At 50.7% G+C, this 18,204-nt stretch overlaps 7 protein-coding genes across 7 annotated transcripts; 4 read left to right on the top strand and 3 right to left on the bottom strand.

The window, feature by feature from the left end:
- Nucleotides 1-205: 205 nt before the first annotated feature.
- Nucleotides 206-824, top strand: UCRPA7_4963 (hypothetical protein; the record flags this gene model as incomplete). Its single annotated transcript, XM_007917516.1, has 3 exons — nucleotides 206-457; nucleotides 523-680; nucleotides 743-824. The coding sequence occupies 3 exons, from the start codon at nucleotides 206-208 to the stop codon at nucleotides 822-824; spliced, it is 492 nt and encodes a 163-aa protein (XP_007915707.1).
- A 217-nt stretch (nucleotides 825-1,041) lies between these two features.
- On the bottom strand, nucleotides 1,042-1,632 carry UCRPA7_4962 (putative mediator complex protein; the record flags this gene model as incomplete). The annotated part of the gene is made up of 2 exons (XM_007917518.1): nucleotides 1,042-1,464; nucleotides 1,522-1,632. The coding sequence occupies 2 exons, from the start codon at nucleotides 1,630-1,632 to the stop codon at nucleotides 1,042-1,044; spliced, it is 534 nt and encodes a 177-aa protein (XP_007915709.1).
- A 2,435-nt stretch (nucleotides 1,633-4,067) lies between these two features.
- Nucleotides 4,068-6,550, top strand: UCRPA7_4961 (putative ubiquitin c-terminal hydrolase family protein; the record flags this gene model as incomplete). The annotated part of the gene is made up of 4 exons (XM_007917510.1): nucleotides 4,068-4,136; nucleotides 4,196-4,570; nucleotides 4,754-5,264; nucleotides 5,319-6,550. 4 exons carry the CDS (start codon nucleotides 4,068-4,070, stop codon nucleotides 6,548-6,550), a joined length of 2,187 nt encoding a protein of 728 aa, XP_007915701.1.
- Nucleotides 6,551-7,251: 701 nt separating this feature from the next.
- On the bottom strand, nucleotides 7,252-8,925 carry UCRPA7_4960 (hypothetical protein; the record flags this gene model as incomplete). The annotated part of the gene is made up of 1 exon (XM_007917509.1): nucleotides 7,252-8,925. The coding sequence occupies one exon, from the start codon at nucleotides 8,923-8,925 to the stop codon at nucleotides 7,252-7,254; it is 1,674 nt and encodes a 557-aa protein (XP_007915700.1).
- A 4,036-nt stretch (nucleotides 8,926-12,961) lies between these two features.
- On the bottom strand, nucleotides 12,962-13,473 carry UCRPA7_4959 (putative c6 zinc finger domain protein; the record flags this gene model as incomplete). Its single annotated transcript, XM_007917512.1, has 2 exons — nucleotides 12,962-12,966; nucleotides 13,119-13,473. The coding sequence occupies 2 exons, from the start codon at nucleotides 13,471-13,473 to the stop codon at nucleotides 12,962-12,964; spliced, it is 360 nt and encodes a 119-aa protein (XP_007915703.1).
- A 2,077-nt stretch (nucleotides 13,474-15,550) lies between these two features.
- On the top strand, nucleotides 15,551-15,889 carry UCRPA7_4958 (putative ethyl tert-butyl ether degradation protein; the record flags this gene model as incomplete). Its single annotated transcript, XM_007917519.1, has 1 exon — nucleotides 15,551-15,889. One exon carries the CDS (start codon nucleotides 15,551-15,553, stop codon nucleotides 15,887-15,889), a length of 339 nt encoding a protein of 112 aa, XP_007915710.1.
- Nucleotides 15,890-16,674: 785 nt separating this feature from the next.
- Nucleotides 16,675-17,682, top strand: UCRPA7_4957 (putative isoflavone reductase family protein; the record flags this gene model as incomplete). Its single annotated transcript, XM_007917511.1, has 3 exons — nucleotides 16,675-16,710; nucleotides 16,767-17,017; nucleotides 17,073-17,682. The coding sequence occupies 3 exons, from the start codon at nucleotides 16,675-16,677 to the stop codon at nucleotides 17,680-17,682; spliced, it is 897 nt and encodes a 298-aa protein (XP_007915702.1).
- Nucleotides 17,683-18,204: the final 522 nt, after the last annotated feature.

The following is an 18,204-nucleotide window of genomic DNA, read 5'->3' as shown; positions in this document are numbered from 1 at the left end:
CACCTTCGCACACGAATTTCACTTTGTTGGCATTTGGCATCATCTACTTTGTAATCATCCGCCCGAGTACTTCGCTGCTACGTCCTGAAGCTGTCTCAGGAACTGGAGTCATTCAGAAAGACTAGCCTCCACGACATCGGCTCTGGCAGTGTTCGTAGCTCTTTTGTTACAATATCTCACCAACCCTCAAAGTTTGACAACCAAGATGATATTCACCAAGCTCACGAGTGCCATGGTGTTCGTTTTTGTATTCGGCAAACTCGCGGCCGGTGCTCCAGCCGTGTCTGACCCCAGCGAGCCGGTCGCAGCCCCGAGCTGTGTCATTGGCGCCGCTGCGGCGACGGGCACGGAGGGAAGCTGGCAGATCAACTTTGCTTCCGTGACGCCTGTGCCTGCTACGCAGACTTCCTACGGCGTTGACAAGACGTGGTCTTCACAACACGCCATGATGACCATGGTGAGTTCTAGATGTTGATTACGAGACGTCTAGTTTGGTGCTGTTCATTGACTATTTGTTTCTAGAATATTGGTCTCACACATGGCGGTGATATGGATCTCTATGGAGCGTTCAAGTGTCAGTTCCATTGCCAACTCAGAGACGGCTGTCTCTCGTATTTCGGGCGCTATGTCGATGTGAATAGCTCGACCGAGCGCTTCGAGTGCGTCGGCTTCAATGCTATGTGAGTTCCACCCATTTGAGTCATTCTTCAACTCTCAGTTAGGCAAGGCTGACAGAACGCAGCATGAATCCGTCTGTCTTCGTGCCGGACCCGATTAATATTCCTGTTGGCGGGTTCGACCAGCTTTGCACAGGCGCGGACTAGGCTAGCGTGATAACCAGGACCATCGAGTTGTTCGTGGAGCTTGGAGGATGTGTCGCGTGTAGGAAGCCGTTGATGCTGTTTCTCAAGGGACCGTCTCAGTACTATAGCATAGCAATCCCGTTCGAGGTTCTTCATCGCCGTCTGGAGTCGACTCCAGTGGAGTATTGCCGGCACCTTTGTGGGTACCGTGAATGCCTCTTCCAAGAGCAAGGTCGACTCACTCCTTCATCTCGACGTCCCTCTCCCTGCCGCCATTTTCCACTAGGCCCTCCAGGTGTTCCCTCGCCTTGGTCCACAGCTCTGCCTCCATGTCCCTCTCAACCTTGTTGCTCCGACTGTTGAGCCAGCCCACGTCCAGATTTCCAATGTTGCCGACGCCATTCGGCTCGATTGCGCCGACGCCTGGCTGCTTCGTCTCCTTGGCGGCGCCCAGGCTAATGATGCCCGCCTCCTCGAGCGCCATGATCTGCCGCTTCAGTCGGACATCGACGCGGTGCAGCGTAGACAAGAAGGCGTCCATGGAGCCCTTGAACGCCTCGGTCTGCTGGTCGGTCGACATGTCGCCATTGGACGAGGGGCTCTTCTGCTTGCCCAGGCTCTGGATCGCTTTGCCTGTCAGCTCGAGGAGGGTGGTGACGTCCTGCGGGAGGCGGTTAGCGAGTGCGGCAGGGGAGGGTGTAGAGGGAGGCTAGCATACCTGGTCGATCTCGCTGAGCTGCAGCATTCGCTCGGCGCGAGTGAAGGGCTGGTGGATGTCGGTCGCGCCTTCGGGAGGCGGGGAGCCTGACGATGCTGAGGAGCCGTCCATTGTGGGAAAGGAGGAGGACGAGGAGGTCAAGCGGGAGAAAACGTGAGAAAGCGGTGGCAGTGGTGGGATGAGGTCAGTGTCGGAAGATTTGAGCTAACTAGCTAGCTACCATCCCGCAACACGGGATGCGATGCGTTGCTTTGCGTTGCGTTGCGTTAGGTCACCTTAGCTCGCCCTTGCAGGGGCAGGAGGGGACACCTAGGTACCCCGCCAAAACCTGCCCGCCCTGAAGGAAGAAGGCATGGGCCAGGAACTCACCCCTAACCCGCCCGATGGAACAGGCCACGACACACGTGATACCCTTCAGACGTAACGGGATTTCCCCACGTCGGCAGGCGGTGTCGGGTCGGCCACAGACGGGAAACAGCAAAAGTGCATTGTAACCGCGGACTCGGGGCAGGCACCGACTTTTGCCTTGTCGATTCTAGATGTCGATGATCTCTTGACCCCTGCCTCACCCTGCCTGTGCCGGTCTAGACTTTTCGTCATCTACACTACAGTACAACGTCAGCCCCGCCTGCTGTTCAGATATTTAGATCGCATGTCGCTATCGGCTGAGCCGGCCAGGGCGGGGTCTGCTTGGTAGCTAGACTAACAGGGACCATGTCTGCTTGACCATCGACGATATTGAAGATCACCTGCGCAAGGGCAACATTGAAGGCAGCCGTCATCGTCATTGGGGCCTCGCCTAACTGAAAACGACTTTAGGCGATGGCCAACAGACAAACATGATCGTCTAAGCAGTTCTCATGACATGCGTATTCGTGTATACAGCATAGGCTAGATGTGATAGACAGACAGCGCAAGACGATCAGATAGATTGGAGGGATTGATGGCCAGCAGATCGTACCACGTACCATACCTACCCTATCTACCTATTCAACTACATATGTAAGGTGCAATGATGCACTTTGCAACACATTTACGTCCATCCAATTGCATGCCTGTCTGACAGAAAGCCAACCGAAGGCAACTCTGTTGGGCGGGCGGTTACAGAGTGACGGACAAGCGAAGAGTCTGGCAGCGAAACTAACTGAGGTGAGTCAAGTAAGACTCCCACGGCAGGTCACCCTCAGCGAAGACAAAAAAGGACCGACAGCGCTTTATTCCCCATTGCAGATCTGCGCCCACGCCCAGTGGCCTGTTTGGTGAGATCTAGTCGGATCGTCGGGAGAGACACACACACAATGCCACTGCATTAGACACCGAACGGTCTGTCCCTGGTCTGAACTGTGGGAGATGAACAGCCCATCTTTCCCTTTTGCATGCCGGTTCGAGGCCCAGTCTGGACTTTTCGCTCCATCTGCTTCAGGTCTTAGTTAGTTGCGCTTTTCGGTTTTCTCTCCTCATAGAAAAGTAGCGACATATAAATCAACGACATATTCTTTCTTTCTCAAAGTGACGAGAGCGCATATGGCCGCTGTTGCGGAAAGTAGCTGAAGCCCGACACACCCATCCATCCCACTTCACTTCACAACTCGCCCCAGTGTCGCCGCTCGAGCCCACTAATCCGTGGCTACCTGTATAACTGCACTTACGTGACTGACTACCCCGGGGCCGGCCTCAGCCGCCGTCTAGGTAGATAGGTATACCTAGGTACCTTAGCTACCTATAAACGGGTACCTTAAGTGTCCGCCTGGGTTGGTTGCGCGTCGTCATACCCTCCCGCCGCGAGAATCTAATTAGGTACCGACTTTTTAATTATTCAAAGAGAGAGGCAGAGAGGACACATCGACTTGTGAACCAGGCTTTTGCGCTCAGTTTACACCTGGCAGATTAGGGGCATTCTTTCCAAAGCCCGCGTCGCAACCGATTGTCTGCTATCTCTCGGTTTCTCGCCGCTCGCGACACGAAACTCGTCTGCGCTCGTTCGTTCGCTCTGCTTGTCGATCCATCTTGACGCCGAGAAATTCTTCCCTGCGCCCCTCCAATAACCCCGCTGCTCGCTCCTCGCCGCCGCTGCAAGTGCCCCCCAACACGATTAATAGGCCTGGCTTGGCTGGCCAGCCCACCGACGTCTATCGGTTTCTGCGCAACATAATCTGCAAATCCATATCCTCGTCGGGCTCTCACGCTTGTCCGTCACCCGAGCGACCTCTCGAACTGGGCAGACGATGCTAAGCGCTCCCGAATTGCGATAACCTCGAGCCATCGGGCTTCTGGTCCCCTCGAAACCTCTCTCACCCCACCACTTCTCCGTGCTCTGCGCCCAACCGCCGCCGGGCTCTGCAGTCCGCCAAGATGAAGACTGGCTTACCCAGACGATTTCTCACTTTGCGTGACAAGAATGGCAACCATCGAAGGAGCAAGTCCTCAGAGGGACACCGAGTAAGTGCTTGCTAATCCGGCATTCTTTTGCTGCGGCCCGAAGCTCTGAGCTGACCTTCCTTGCCATGATGTAGACCCGCCCTCTCTCTGCCGAGGCATTCTTCTCGATGTTCAGGAACGAAAATGGGAAGCAATCAGTAAAGGAAGACGAGGACAAGGAGAAGGAAGCAGCCAAGGTCCGTCTGCCCAATCCGGCGCACAGTCAAAGAGCACGCACGTCCTGACAGTCTCCTAGATCGAAGATATTTCAAAGCGTTTAGCTGAGATGAACATGCACGACATCTCTGATCAGTATATCCACTTCGCATTGACCGGCATGTACGCCAATGGCGACGTCGAAAAGGCCCTCGAGATTCTACTTTTACAGCAAAAATCATTTTCAGGCATTATCATGCCATACAACCCAAATGTGTCGATGCTCGGGGCCGAGAATAGGGGGAACGTGACATGCTACCTAGACGCTCTGCTCTTCGCCATGTTCGCGAAACTCGAGGCATTCGAGTGCATGCTCAAGAACGACTCCAATGATGAAGCGCAGCGGAAATTGGCTACTCTCGTTCGCCTTTGGGTCAACATGCTGAGGAGCGGAAAACTGATCCACACGGATATGGTATGAGGACCCTGAAAGTGCAAAGGAGGCAACGGGCAGCTAACTTTCATACAGACAAAGTTAATACAAGACGCTTTGGCAGCATGCGGCTGGCAAGACGCCTCTCTATTGGAACAGCAAGACACTTCAGAGGCTTTTGCCTTTATTACCGAAACGTTACAGCTACCCCTATTAACACTACAGGTGGACCTATTCCATCAAGGAAAAGGCGATGCTGATGATCACAAAGTCGTTTATGAACGCCTTTTGAATCTTGCGGTTCCTGCTGACCCAGAAGGCAAAGGCATCAAGCTGGAAGACTGCCTCGAGGAGTATTTCAACACCAAGGTCGATGTTTTACGGGACAGCCTAGAAGAGAAAAGGGGAGAGAGGCCTGTCCTGACTCCCAAAAACACTATCCGTATTGTGACGGATAACGACGGCGCAGAGTCGGAAGCCGCCGACCAGGTGGAGATGTCCCAATTACAACGGCGGTGGACACATGCAGACTCGCCGGCTTCGTCATCATCTCCAACAACAGTACGGCCAACGCCGCGGCACAGATCGACCAGCATTATTCAGCGAGTTGTTCTAGACGAGAAAGGTCAGCCAACAGAAGTGGACGGAACCACACTGCTGCAAAGGGCGAAGCGGACAGGGTCAACTGTCGTGAAAGCTGTCACAATACCTGCTTGGCAGTTCTTCAGGTTAATACGTAAGTCCAGCTCATCTTGACAGATCCGCAGGGAAGTTACTGATTGTCATCTAGCCTGGAACGCAGCTTCGAATGCAGAGCCTCAAACAGATGTTGAGGTTGCAAAACACTTCAATCAGCGTCCTGTTGTCGGCATCTGTCTGAAACGGTACATGATGACGGAGAAGGGCGAGTTCAAGCGTCAGAACACGTTTATTGATATCCCAGACAGTCTCAGGTTACCGCATTTCATGATGGTCGACGATGTGAGGCTGGAAGAGGATGCTGGCCTGAGCGCCGAGTACAAGCTCGTGCTCCAGTCGGTTGTCTGCCATCGAGGCGATTCTCTGCACAGCGGACATTACATCTCCTTCGCTCGCGTCGCCCCGAAGCTGCTCACGGATAACCGTCGGCATGACAGCGACCCCCCACCGGACTATGAGGAAGCACAATGGGTCAAGTTCGACGATCTTAACATCGAGAGTCGAGTGACCTATGTAGATGACATCAAGGAGTCTTTGAAGGAGGAGATGCCCTATCTCCTGTTCTACCAGATCGTACCGATGGTCGATGTGACTACATCCTCCACGGTCGATTCGGAGACGGACCCACCGTCTTATAACGACTCGGCCATCAACGTGGGAGGCACAACAACTCCAGGCATTGACGGGGAGAAGATCGGATTGTCAAGGCAGACTAGTGGCTACTTTGACGGTCTGACCAATTCGACCGGCCCAAGCATCCGCTTCTCGTCCGAGATGGAGCGTCCGCCACGCGTGAGCCTGACAGTCGACGAAGACCCTTACTCGTCATCCACGCTCCTTGGCACGAACTCGTCGCGCCGTGGCAGCTTGACGTTTACAGAGTCCACGGCCGTCACGCCCGCGATCACACCAGAGGGCGGCCACTCCCCGGCGATCACGCCGAACGAGGAAAGCACCGCGCAGAGACTATCACGGGCCGCAGCGAAGTTCACCAAGTCCGGCAACCGGAGCCGGCCACCCAGCCAGGCTGGCGAGAACCGGATTAGTATCACGATGTCTCGTCTCGGCCTCGGCCGGCAGAGCAAGGAGCCCCTTCGCGAGGAAGGTGGCGTGGAGGCGGTGGAAGACGAGCAGACAATCTTGCCGGACGGCGAACACCTGGTGGACGGGACGAACGGCAAGGAGCATCACCATCACCATCACCACCACCACCACCACAACAACAACAAGAAGAAGAGGGGCAAGTCGAAGAGTCGGGCTGGCGACGAGGAGAAAGGCGTCAGCAAGGCGGGCGTGCCCGAGCGCGAGTGCGTCGTCATGTAGGGGGCGTAGTACTTTTTTTGCTTGTTAGGAGAACGCGCGTTGCCTAGTTTCCATCGAAGGGGCGTGGGTGCATGCGCGTTTCGTTTCGTTGCCAGGGAGAGGCAAGAGAGAGTTTTGGTTGCAGCATCTATACATTATCATGGGAAAGGGGGGGTTTGCATAGTGATACCACGGAAACACAGTCGAGGGAAGGCTGATGGTCTGGGCCACAAAGTTTTTTTTGGGTCTGGTGTGTGTGTCCAGGAGAGACGACCGTTTCCGAACAAAAAAACCAGCATAATAAGCGAATTGTGTTTTTCCCGATCTTGGGGAGGATTAATGAATATACATGACCGGGGCGGCGGCGGGAAATCATAAAGCGGCAAAAAACGAAAAAGGGGACCGCGTGGTATGGAGTCTTAAGGAGACTCCTTGCGAAACAGGTTCCTAGGTAGTCAGTTGTATGACCTGCGCTAAGCCACGAATAAAAATTAATGATTCAATCATCTCGCAAGTTTCTGCATAGCTGTGGTTTCATGTTTTGAGGGATTATGATGCTCATGTTGATCTAAAATCCGAGGACCTCGTTCAAGTCAAGAGTAGTAGTCAAGAATGATATGGGTATTGTCATTTTCGTAGCTTCGTATCTTGCATTGTTTCTTAGTGTAACATGTGTGAAGAGGCATCATCAATCCTTAATACTTAAAGACGCTCAACATCTTTTAAGATGAGGGCTTGTCTTTGAATAGCTTCTGTATTCGCTTGACAAAACGTTGTCTAGACCTTGGAGTTGACTTGCTAGGTTCCTTTTTGTCGGTCTTCTCGCTGATGTGGTCTTCTCTTCCGGGGCCTCTCTCCTTATTGAGACTCTTCAACTTTCTTGTATCACTGTTCATTTCAAATAGTTTGCAAACAGCCTCATAATACCCTTCTAGAGACCCATCAGGCATCTGTACTATGCCACCATTGAAACGGTTATCCACGAGACGCTGATATATGGCAAGTTGTCTTGAAGCGCTTTCCTGCTTCTTTATACTGTCGTCTGTCGTTGCAGCGACCTCCGTTTCTATCAGGAACTGGATAAGTTGATATCGGGATGTAGGACCTGGGAAGCCTGATTCAAGAGGCCTGTCGCGCACGTGGAGATCGGTGAATCCCGCCAGGCCAAACACGGCGTGAGATAATATGGAACAAGATTCTGGGCCTGGGATCACCAGGCTTGGCTCGGCCGTCACCTTGGCCCGCACATAAGGAGAGATGGCGAACTGTGCTGTGAGGGCCAGGAAGGAGATGTCGGGTTCGTTGCGAACCTGCGTGGTTGACCAGTGAGGCAGGCCTTGACGTTTTTCGATACTTTCAGGGGTAAAGGCCCCGGCATATATGGGCGGCACCGGATCGCCGCGTGGATTGAACGCGGCAACCTCGGCGCACTGTTTGTCCAGTCGATCCAGGATCTCAATGAGTTCACGGAAGTTGGGTGAATAATCGCGGACCCGAGCCGCATACCGCAGGCACGCCTGGACCGCCCTCCAGAAATCCTCTATGATGGTATGTCCGCCGTCTTTGATGCCCTTCTTTACTCTAGACATCTCAACAGTTACTGCCTTCAGGAGCGCCAGGTTTGGGTCGAAATCAACCGGTGCCTCCGAGCATATTACCGACCACTTGAAATTCACCCACTCGGCGACGCTTCGATGTAGATAATCGACGTGGCCATCCGTCACCTCCAGGAGGCCTCTTGTTCTGCTGTCCAGCCTTCTCTTCATAGTTTGAATGATTAGTTTGATGCGCCCAAAGGCGATCGTACTAAGATCTGTATCATATGGGTCATTTTCATTGGCGAGCCACATTGTGATTACGGATTCTTCGCCTAAGATTGCTTTGTAAATCTGAAAGAGTTGAGAGGAGTGGGCGATGTATCTAGGTTTGATTCGGCACCAGATTCCATCGTAAAGCTCTGACAAGTCACTGGGAAGCTCGTTCACCATGGTTTTCAGGTCAGACAGGTTATCACCCTCGGTGATGCTCTCCAAGATGGTGTTGACAACGACAGCCACCCAGAGGAAAACGCCTTGAGCCTTCTCGATGATGGCTTCCATGAGACGACTAGCATCGTCTGGTAGAGCATCTTGCAGCTCTCGGAAGGCAGGTGTCGAGTTGAACTTGCCGTCAACGAAGAGCTCGATATCCCCACGAGTAAGATCTTGTAATCTCAAACTCGGACCACAAGAGAAGGCGTCAACGAATACATTCCACGGCCGACTGCTGACGCATATTTTGGTGCCCGGATTTGAGCGAAACGGCCTGATGAGGTCAATGAGTTGCTTATGATCTCCGTCGAGTTCGTCAAGACCATCAATAAAGAGGGCCAGGTTGAAATCCTGACCAGCTAACATGTTGAGAGCGGAGAAGGTCTCAAGCAATTCTTCCTTGTTCCACATCGGGGCTGTTTGTAATGCACTAACACCGAAGACCTTGCACAGAGCCCACCGTTTAGGACACAGCTTTGGGACGATCTGAGGCTGTTGTTTGAGACACTGGTATAGAAGCGTTCTGAGGAGTCCTTCTTGCGTTTTCTGCATTGCACTCCCGGCATTCCAGAAATAAAAGCTCGCAACAAGGCAAGGCCTCGGGTCCGCCCAATCCCTCAAGGGTTGTATCATTTTTGAATGAGATGAGATGAACTTCATCAAAGTAGACTTTCCAGATCCCGGCTTGCCTGTCATCCAGTATATATCTTCGGATGGACCGGTGAGCCATGACAGGAAGTCAGACCAGCGAGGCGTACCATCTGGAGTAAGTCGTGGCGTCTTCAGGAGCCACTCGAAAGTTTCTTTGTAAGCCTTGAATATCGCTGTTTCTCTCGAGCTGATGTCATCGAAATCCAAGCTTTTGGTTATAGATCTAGCGTAGATTAAGTCTCCCGTGTTCTCTACTGCTTTCGCACCCACTTCCGCTTTCGTGTCCTCTTCTAAGCTGTCAGTTTTGTTATTCCAATCGGATGACCAAAAGGATTCCACGGCTTCTTCGTACTCTCGATCTTCACTGGACTTGGTATTGTTGACTACCTGAATTAATGTCTTATTAAGTGTTTGGGTGCTGTCGTCTATTTGGTTGAGTGTGGATATCATATCATTTTGTTGTCGTGAAAGTTTCTGAACATCATGCGCTCCGGACTTTGACTCCTCCCTGGTGCTTCTGTTAGAACGTTATGCCCAAACTAACCTACTTGACAAATGAAAATAAATAACGCACCAGAGGAATGTCAACATAGCCATCATCATCTGCCGTCTCACATCAGTGATCCGTTCACGGAAACCATCGATCCTATCGCGAGACCAGCATTTGCGTAACGCAACCGCAAAACTCTCCACTGCCAGCTTTAATTTGCCAGTGTTGTGTGTCTGCAGCTGGTTGAGGGCATTTCCCAACTCTTTGGACAGTTCCTGGGCCGTATGACAAAGCCTGAGCAATGTCTGCTCTGAAGTGCTCAACCCATCGCTAAGGTCCACTAGGCGAGACGACTTTTCCTCTATACTGGAACTAAGCTGGTGTAGGTCTACCCCGATCGTAGACAGTTCAACAATATCCGATGTCATTCCCGACACCGATTTGTACGTCTTCGTAGTCTCCTTCAGCAGGCGAGCGCCAAAATCAGAGAACTGCACAACTGCCGCCGCAACTGAGACGGCCGTGATGGGATCCATCGTGCAGTGCAGGTTGCAGCTGCAACCTGTGATCCGAGGCGCGGCTCCTCAAAGAGGTTAAAGCCAGCGATATGATCGTGGAGGTTGAGGTATCATGAATCCTGGAAGTGGGGGAACAATCGTAATCGAGGGGTGAGAATCCTATGTGGCTGATATACTGTGGCCTAATTGATCGAGCACTGCCTCACAATGCGCCCAATAATTCGACATCAACCTAGAATTTCCTTGAAAGCTCCAAACTCGAGGAGCCATCGTTAATGCTTCACTTTTTATTTCATCTTACAGTTGGTCTTCAGCAGTCTGAGCCCGATCTTTGGGAAAGCGATTTTCGTTCCTGATGGCTGGAATACCTTGGGACAGCATCAGCGGCATATTGATTGGCGATGGTGGCCTAGACAATGAAGCGGTGGCGCCAGGCCCTGTTCTTCGGCCCCGTCATGCTGGCTAGATTGAATCTGCATCGTTAAGACTGCAGTCATCAACATTACTGGGGGTAGCAAGATTGAGATTGAATGACAAAAGCCTTAGGTTCTTTCTAAGAGAAAGCGACGTGTTTGTCCCGCCAGGTGGGCACTATCCAACAGGAATTGGCGTTGAATTGTCACTTGCGCGCCTACGCAGTAGGTCCTACAAGATGTAGGAGGAATTGGAGAAGCATTCTGTAATGTATCGAGTGAGCGACGAAGGTACACAGCTGATGAACGATTGTTATGGAAAGGGGAATGATACCTTAAAAAGGATGCCTATTTAAGTCTCATAAAACAATGGCTTGTTCTTTCATGGGGTCGGCTGCCGACAAGTAGCTTCGGGTTTGTGTTTCCACATTCTAGAAGTCCGACACGGAATTGGATTTAAGACCTCTCCCGGTTTACGTCTCGGTCGTCCGAATCAAATTGTACAAGGCAAAGCTCTGTATTGCATTTCAGATAATTGATTAGTAATTACTGAGACTGCGGCACAATCATATTGAGTTATTGTAAGTTGCCATGTGCACAGAGCATTTTTGGCGGGACGCCTGTTTACCAGGGATCATATTCAAACAGGCGCCGTCCTTTAAGCTCACAGGGTTAAGTGTGATAGTCAACGTGGTTACGTCCACACCGTGCAGATCAAGAGAAAATATTAGCCATCGGAAGTAGTGTAACTACAGAAGTACTAGCATTTTGCTACAGTTTCATAGGTCGTATACGCAGCTTTTCCCCTTGCAGTGTTTGTGGGCCTAGGACGTGTTCTGTGCCTCAAAGGATTGATCCTCTCCCCCTCAATCACCAAGAAAGATCATCCTGACCATGGATTCTCGAATAAAGATTACTAAACAAGTTCCATTTCGTCCCATCACACGAAATCCGTCTGAAGAGGGCAGCTCTTCTTCCCAGATAACAATGTCAAGGACTAATTCTGATATTGTTCACCCAAGATAATCTCTGAAGAGTTTCAAGGAGACATGTCGTCCGGCACACATAATACCGCGCCAAAGAGGAAATCACAGGAGACAATATCGGTATGACACGACCTGGACTTTGTGGTAATTGGAGATCTAACAGCTATCATAGTCTATGTTGCGGACAGCGCTATAGAAGTACGTGCCACCCTTCACAGATACCCGCAATATCAGCTAAATTCTTGAGTAGGTCGAGAGACAACGTCTTAGTAAGAAATTATTCCTTTGAAGCTGATTGCTGAGACTAACCGGCTTAGACTATCAAGATGTTGCGCTGACACTATTGCTTGATGGAGAATTGCTCGTAAGCACTTTAAAACAGAAACCGAGGAATGTCCCTGATCTTGCAACAGGAACCGGTACGTCATTTGTGTTCCTACGTTGGCCTTGTGTTCCTAACTATCACTAGCAAAATGGGCTCACGATTTTGGTTCGTAAACCCTTCAAACTCTGCCAGCTTCATTTAACCGTCAAAATAGCAAAGAAGTACCCAGAATCAACGGTGACCGGTGTTGATGTGACTGAGGCTCTCGATCCTAACTATGTCGCGCCAAATCGTAGAATTGAGCCGGAGCTAACAATAGTAGCCCACCCTCCAACTTCAATTTTGAGGTCCTAGATATCCAACAAGATTGGACTTTTCCAGAGTTGTTCGACATCATCCATGGACGACTCTTATTCACCATCCAGCTAGACTTTCCCAGGTTATTCGCCCAGGCATACAACAATTTAGCACCAGGTGGTTGTTTCGAGCTGCAGGATTGCATATGGCCCTTCCACCACGATGGGTATCTTGACCCAGCTTGCTCGGGCGCATTGCTTCTGGATGGGCTTTCGAGGGGAATTCCAGCTCTCGGTCTCGATTGAGGCCAAACGTGAAAGTTTGATGCATATATGAGGGAACAGGGCTTCGTAGATGTTCAAGTCAAAACCTATCGTGCTCCGTTTGGTGAATGGTCCGAAAATGCCAAGGAAAAGGAAGTCGGACGCATAATGGGCGGAGATTGTTATCCTCGTTATCTACCCGCGTGAAAAGTGGTCTGGACCAAGGGACTAGGCTGGTCAGATGACAAGATCGAGAAGATAGAAAGGGATCTCAAAGCCGATATTGAGTCCCTGAAAGCCCGTTTCTGGTTGGAGTACCGCGTTATAACTGGCAAGAAGCCGGAATAGGGGATTGTTCATTGTGATGTCCAGATTCGAATATTTCAGCCGCCGGGATAACTCAAATAAGGCTCTATGTGGCATTTATCTAGTTTCCTCAACTGTGGCCTGGCGTGACTGTTACTCTGGAGAGCGCAGTTAGAAACATGTTCAAGTGCAAAGCTATTTGTTTCACTAAAGGAAGGGAGAAAGGAGCTTACCGGATCTACCCAGATAAATTCATGTTGGAGATAGACGGTCCCTCCGGCGTCACGCATGATGAAGCTTACTGGCTTACCCATGACTTTCAGTCCATCGACCTCGGCATGGATAACGCGATTCTTGTCGAAATGAATATCGCGAACTCGTCTCTCCTCGGGGGGGAAATCCGTCAATGACACCCAACCTATTGGCACATCCTTCTCGTTCAGAATCATATTCTGTTCAACCTCGATAACTCGTCTACCAAGCTCGTACATAATTTCAGAGTCCCAGAAGTTTTCCCTCTTTGCAGTGTATGTTTTAACTAATTCAAGGGCTTCGAGGCGAGTGACAAGATCGCGGCATTTCATGACGACGATATGAGTAATCATCAGGTATCCTATTTCGAATCGGAACTCTGGTCCCTTGGGAATCTCGGTTCGCTGCTTCATCTTCGAACTCAAATGTCTCGCAATGTCGACCATGTAGCGAAATTTCTCGATAAATTCGTCGTAAGCCGTCTCGTCAGGATCTTGTGCTATTGTAATCCAGATTCTGCAGAACTCAGCCCGCAACTCGCAGCAAAGAAACCAAGCTTCAGTATCACCTGACCACCCCTGCTTCTGCAGATGTTTGCCAAACCTTGCCAGAGCTGGCACGAAATGTCCAATCGCCTGCTTGAGCTCTGTCTCAGCAGGTGATGATCTAGGCCAGATCGCCTGGTTACGGAGGCAGCCGTAAAGATACTCATCTCCGCGACAAGCAAGCTGTAGCCTTCGGGCTATAATGTTTTCGATGGCGAGGTTAACCTCACGCAAAGTGTTAAAGTTTTTAGGGATATGTGTCAGAGGGTTTTGAATGGAATTCATAGATCGAGCGTAGAAGACCGGCAACGGGCTTAGTCGGTGAAATATCGGAGCCAGATAATCCTGAGCCCAGACAGCTGTGGTTTGAATACTTTGCAGAATGGCAAGCCCATGCCGGCAATGAATAATAGCCTGTTCCGTATTGTCTTGTATGACTTCGATGCAGACGAAGAGGAGGCAGACTAGCAGAACAAGCGGCTCGTATCGTACATCTCGCAATTTGTGTACAGCATGATTGTAGTGGAAGAGGGCGAAGGGATTCGTCGCAAGTCGGCTTACTTCCCTGCCTTTGCACGAGAGGTCCTCGTAAAGCGAACTGATGGCGACGACTGCGTGTCGCACTATAGGTTCGGAGTTGCTGAGCTGCAGGACGAGACCACTCCAGAAGTAAGAATCATAGAGGCCTGATAATGACTTCGCGACTCGAGCGCGGAAGAAATGCAATGCCCTTGCTTCAGCTGGTTGGTCCCAGGCCGGTAACAACTGCCGCGGCTCTGCCAGGATGCTCAATTGCTCTGGAGAGGAATAGCCATCGCATTTTCGCCCTGTCTGCGTACATCGAGCGCAATGGGGTTTCCTTTCGTCACACTATATGTGATTACGCCAGTATGTCAGAAAAGCTCAGCGAGAACTTCTATTAAAGCATCTGCCGCTCGGCCCTCACCTTGATTTTTCGAATACTAGTAACAGTTAGCTTGCCCAGAGTGCCGATTATTCTTTCCACCCTCTCTTGGTGGGCGTTGTGAAAAGAGTAAACATACCGGCATGTGATGCAACCTGTTTGCGCCTTGTTTCTACCCTTTCGAGCCATCTGTAATCGTAGCGTCCTTGAGATGATACAGAACTGTGCCGTCAGGAGACAGATCCGGCCAGTGATGGTATATACCGGCGCAGGATTCGAGTGGGTTTCAACTAAGTTGACCCATAGTGGAGTCGTTTCACTCAAAACTATTGGAAGAGTAAGCGAAATAACCAATCAGAGTTATGCTCCTTGGCAAGTCTGAACTAAGTTCTCTAAGCCAGTTTTAATTATCCCCACGGATTTCGGGAAAACCGTGCGGCGTAAAATGAGATACAACCGACACTTATTCGTGATGGTGACGATCTAGCCAATCATCATTCAATCCAAAACAAGATCTGGCCTAGAGAAGGATTTAGGGCTGAACGCACGTACACAGCCGTTGATGAGGTAATTGGGCTAAACATGACAAAGCTCAACAGTAATGTGGGTATTTCGTTCCCCTGATCCTTCCGAGGAATCCCAAAGGGCTCAAATTCATGTGAATTGGTATCGCCGCGGGGATGTTGAAGTACCAACACGACGGAAACCATCTCATTGAAAGTGATCTATGTTTTAGCAAGGACCTGCTAGCCTAAAAATAGATAGATATAAACATCTTTCCCTGAATGCAATCGGTTTTCGACCTCGCAAGTGGCCCGCGGGTTTGGGATATGTCTCCCGCGGGTTTGGGTTTCCATAGTCTACAATACTAGCTTGAGGAGACACCAAGATAATATATATATCACCAGAGTGTTCAGGAACAGATTTGAATTAATTCCAACTCTATCAGCATCATCAAGCAATCAAGACAATCACATCATCTTATCTTCACCACAAATCACTCAAGACACTACCAGCTAGTCACTTCAAACTCTAATCACCATGCCTTACATTGTCACTGTCATGTTCGCCAGGCCCGCCAGCGGCAAATACAACTTCAACATGGATCACTACCTCAACGTCCATACCGAACTGGCAACCAAGGTTTTTGGCCCACTGGGCCTGCGATCTCTAAAAGTCGTGGACTATCGGGACGACGAGTCTCAGCCGTACCTGATCGGAAACGTGATGGAATGGGAGAGTGTCGAGGCGTTCGAGAGGGAGAAAGGCAGCGCAGCCGTCGGCGCAGTGTTCGCCGACCTGGCCAACGTCACCGACCTACCGCCAATCTTCCTACAAGGCGAGATCAAGAAGACGGTGAAATACGACCCGACAAACTAAGGTCTGAAAGGATTATATACATCCTGCAAGACTCTCACGACCAAGTCAGAAAGAAAAATAGAGGGGATTGATAGGATATTCATAGTCATATCTGCAACTTAATGAGGCAGTGTTTCCTACAGTTCATGGTTCATGTCTAGGCATTGGGGGGAAGGACGCCCTGGACATCTCAAGGCGGAACCGGTTTCACAATAATGTATTTTAAATCTGCTAGACTTTTATGACTAGACTCTCGTTAATGGAAGAAACTGCATTGCGTCATGGTATCATGAGCACTACTCCCCGAATTTCCAAGTGCTATCTTCAGCTTGAAACCAGCTCTGGATCCTCGATGGCATTGAAAAGCACGCTCTGGCTTGACCAAGTTAGGTTTCGAGCGGCACAGCACGAAGAAAACAGCTCGTTTTCCAAATGTAGATTAAGTCCTGTCCAAATACTGTGCCGCGCCCCGTCGTCTTATATGTGGCCCGTTGTAGGGATGTTTAGATCGGTGTGGCGGCGGGATAAGCTTGTTTGTAAAGAGATCGTGGGGTTACTAAAGCTAACTCGGCTAACTCGGATCCGAGCCAGGCAACATGATGACATAACTCCTGAAGACATTCCAAGATGAAACTTGTAGATCTGGAAATAAGAAGGCAAGAAGGATTAATTATAAAAAGCTTGAATAATCGCCATGAGAAAGGTGTGGACTCAGCAGCACTCACGACCCTGCGTTCCAATCCAACCCCAAAAGAAGAGTTGACACCGTAGCACACGAATTGTCATATTGATAAAAATTCGAAACGATGCCCCATCTCATTAAGAAAGTTGCGCTCACTGGGGTAATACTCTTGTATACTCAACTTCAAAACTGGGCACTAGTTAAACTCTGATATAGGCCAAGGGCAGTGTCGGAGCCAAAGTGCTCGACGCATTGATCGAAGCGAGGTTCCAAGTTACCGTCCTTACCCGAAAAGAAGCCAAGCATCCCGCCGGGGTTGAAGTAAAGGTTGTCGACTACAGCTCCCTGTCGTCGCTCAAGGATGCAGTCCAAGGCCAAGATGCTGTGATCGACACGACTCAGAGCAACGACAGCGAAACACCTGTCCGACTCATTGAGGCGAGTGCTGCAGTAGGAGTGTATCGATTGTACGTGAACTGAAAATTCATCCGTTGATCTCTTCCGAAACTAATGGCTGGTCAGCATTACAAGTGACTTTGGTTTGGACCCAGACCTGCCTGGAGTTCACGATGTGCCAGTATTCGCTCGCAAGAAGGCAGCCTACGATGCCGTGAAGGCGAAGTTCAAGGAGACGGGCATGACATACACTGTCATTACACCCGGTCTTATCCTAGACTGGAACCTTGCGACTGGGTTTGCCGGCATTCAACTGAAAGAGAAGAAGGTCACTTTCTTTGACAAAGGAGACAACGTCATGCCCTGGACAACGCTGCAGGACATTGGGCGAGCAGGCGCCAGTGCGCTCCTGAAGCCCGAAGAGACGCTCAATCGCCCCGTGTACATACACAATGTCAACATGACGCAGAGGCAGATGCTAGACGTAGCGAAGGATGTATTGGGGAGTGATGGATGGGAAGAAACGTCACAGGGTATGACGGCTGCCTATAAACAGGCTCTTGCGGATATGAAGGCGGGCAACATCACGATGATGACATTTGGAGTTCAGCTCCAGTATTGCATGGCCAAGAAAGAGCTTTGTCATCCATGGGAAAAGGACGACAATGCCCTTGTAGGTGTCAAGGAGATGACCCGAGACCAGGTGAAGCAGCTCATTCGAGACATTGTTGTGTAGGCGCATACTAGTCGTGCAGCAAGCCTATGAGCGGAAGTCCGCCTGATAGCTGTCACATGATGGCGGGGCCCGAATTCCGATCGACCTCGCTATGATCACAGCCAGACATGGACCGACCGCAGCACTTGGAAGCACATCAATTGAGCGCGGAAGAGCGCAAGGCACTCGAAGACGCTGTTCCCGCGATCGAACCGTTACTCGTGAATCGAGGTCGGGCTGACGTGAATACCGACGCAGCTGGCCTGGAGGCGGCGTGCAGCGAATTCCACCGACTCTTCAACAAGCGGCCACAGGTATTTGTCTCTTCTTTCCCTCTGAGCATGGGCTAATTTAAGACAGTTCGTAGATGGATCACTGCTTGTATCTCTCCGAGTCGTCGGGGAGTACCTGCTCCGCATCAGCCAGCCCCCCGTGATACTCGTGCCGGCCAGGATATCCGAAGGTGCAAGAGTAGGAACGAAGGAGGTACAACTTGGCACTTATATGTATCTGATGGAAGACGTTGCTATATCACCAGAGGTC

The sequence above is a fragment of the Phaeoacremonium minimum genome, assembly GCF_000392275.1.
Source record: "Phaeoacremonium minimum UCRPA7 unplaced genomic scaffold PA7_03_scaffold_376, whole genome shotgun sequence".
Lineage (NCBI taxonomy): Eukaryota > Fungi > Ascomycota > Sordariomycetes > Togniniales > Togniniaceae > Phaeoacremonium > Phaeoacremonium minimum.
This window is presented reverse-complemented; position numbering and strand designations above follow the sequence as displayed.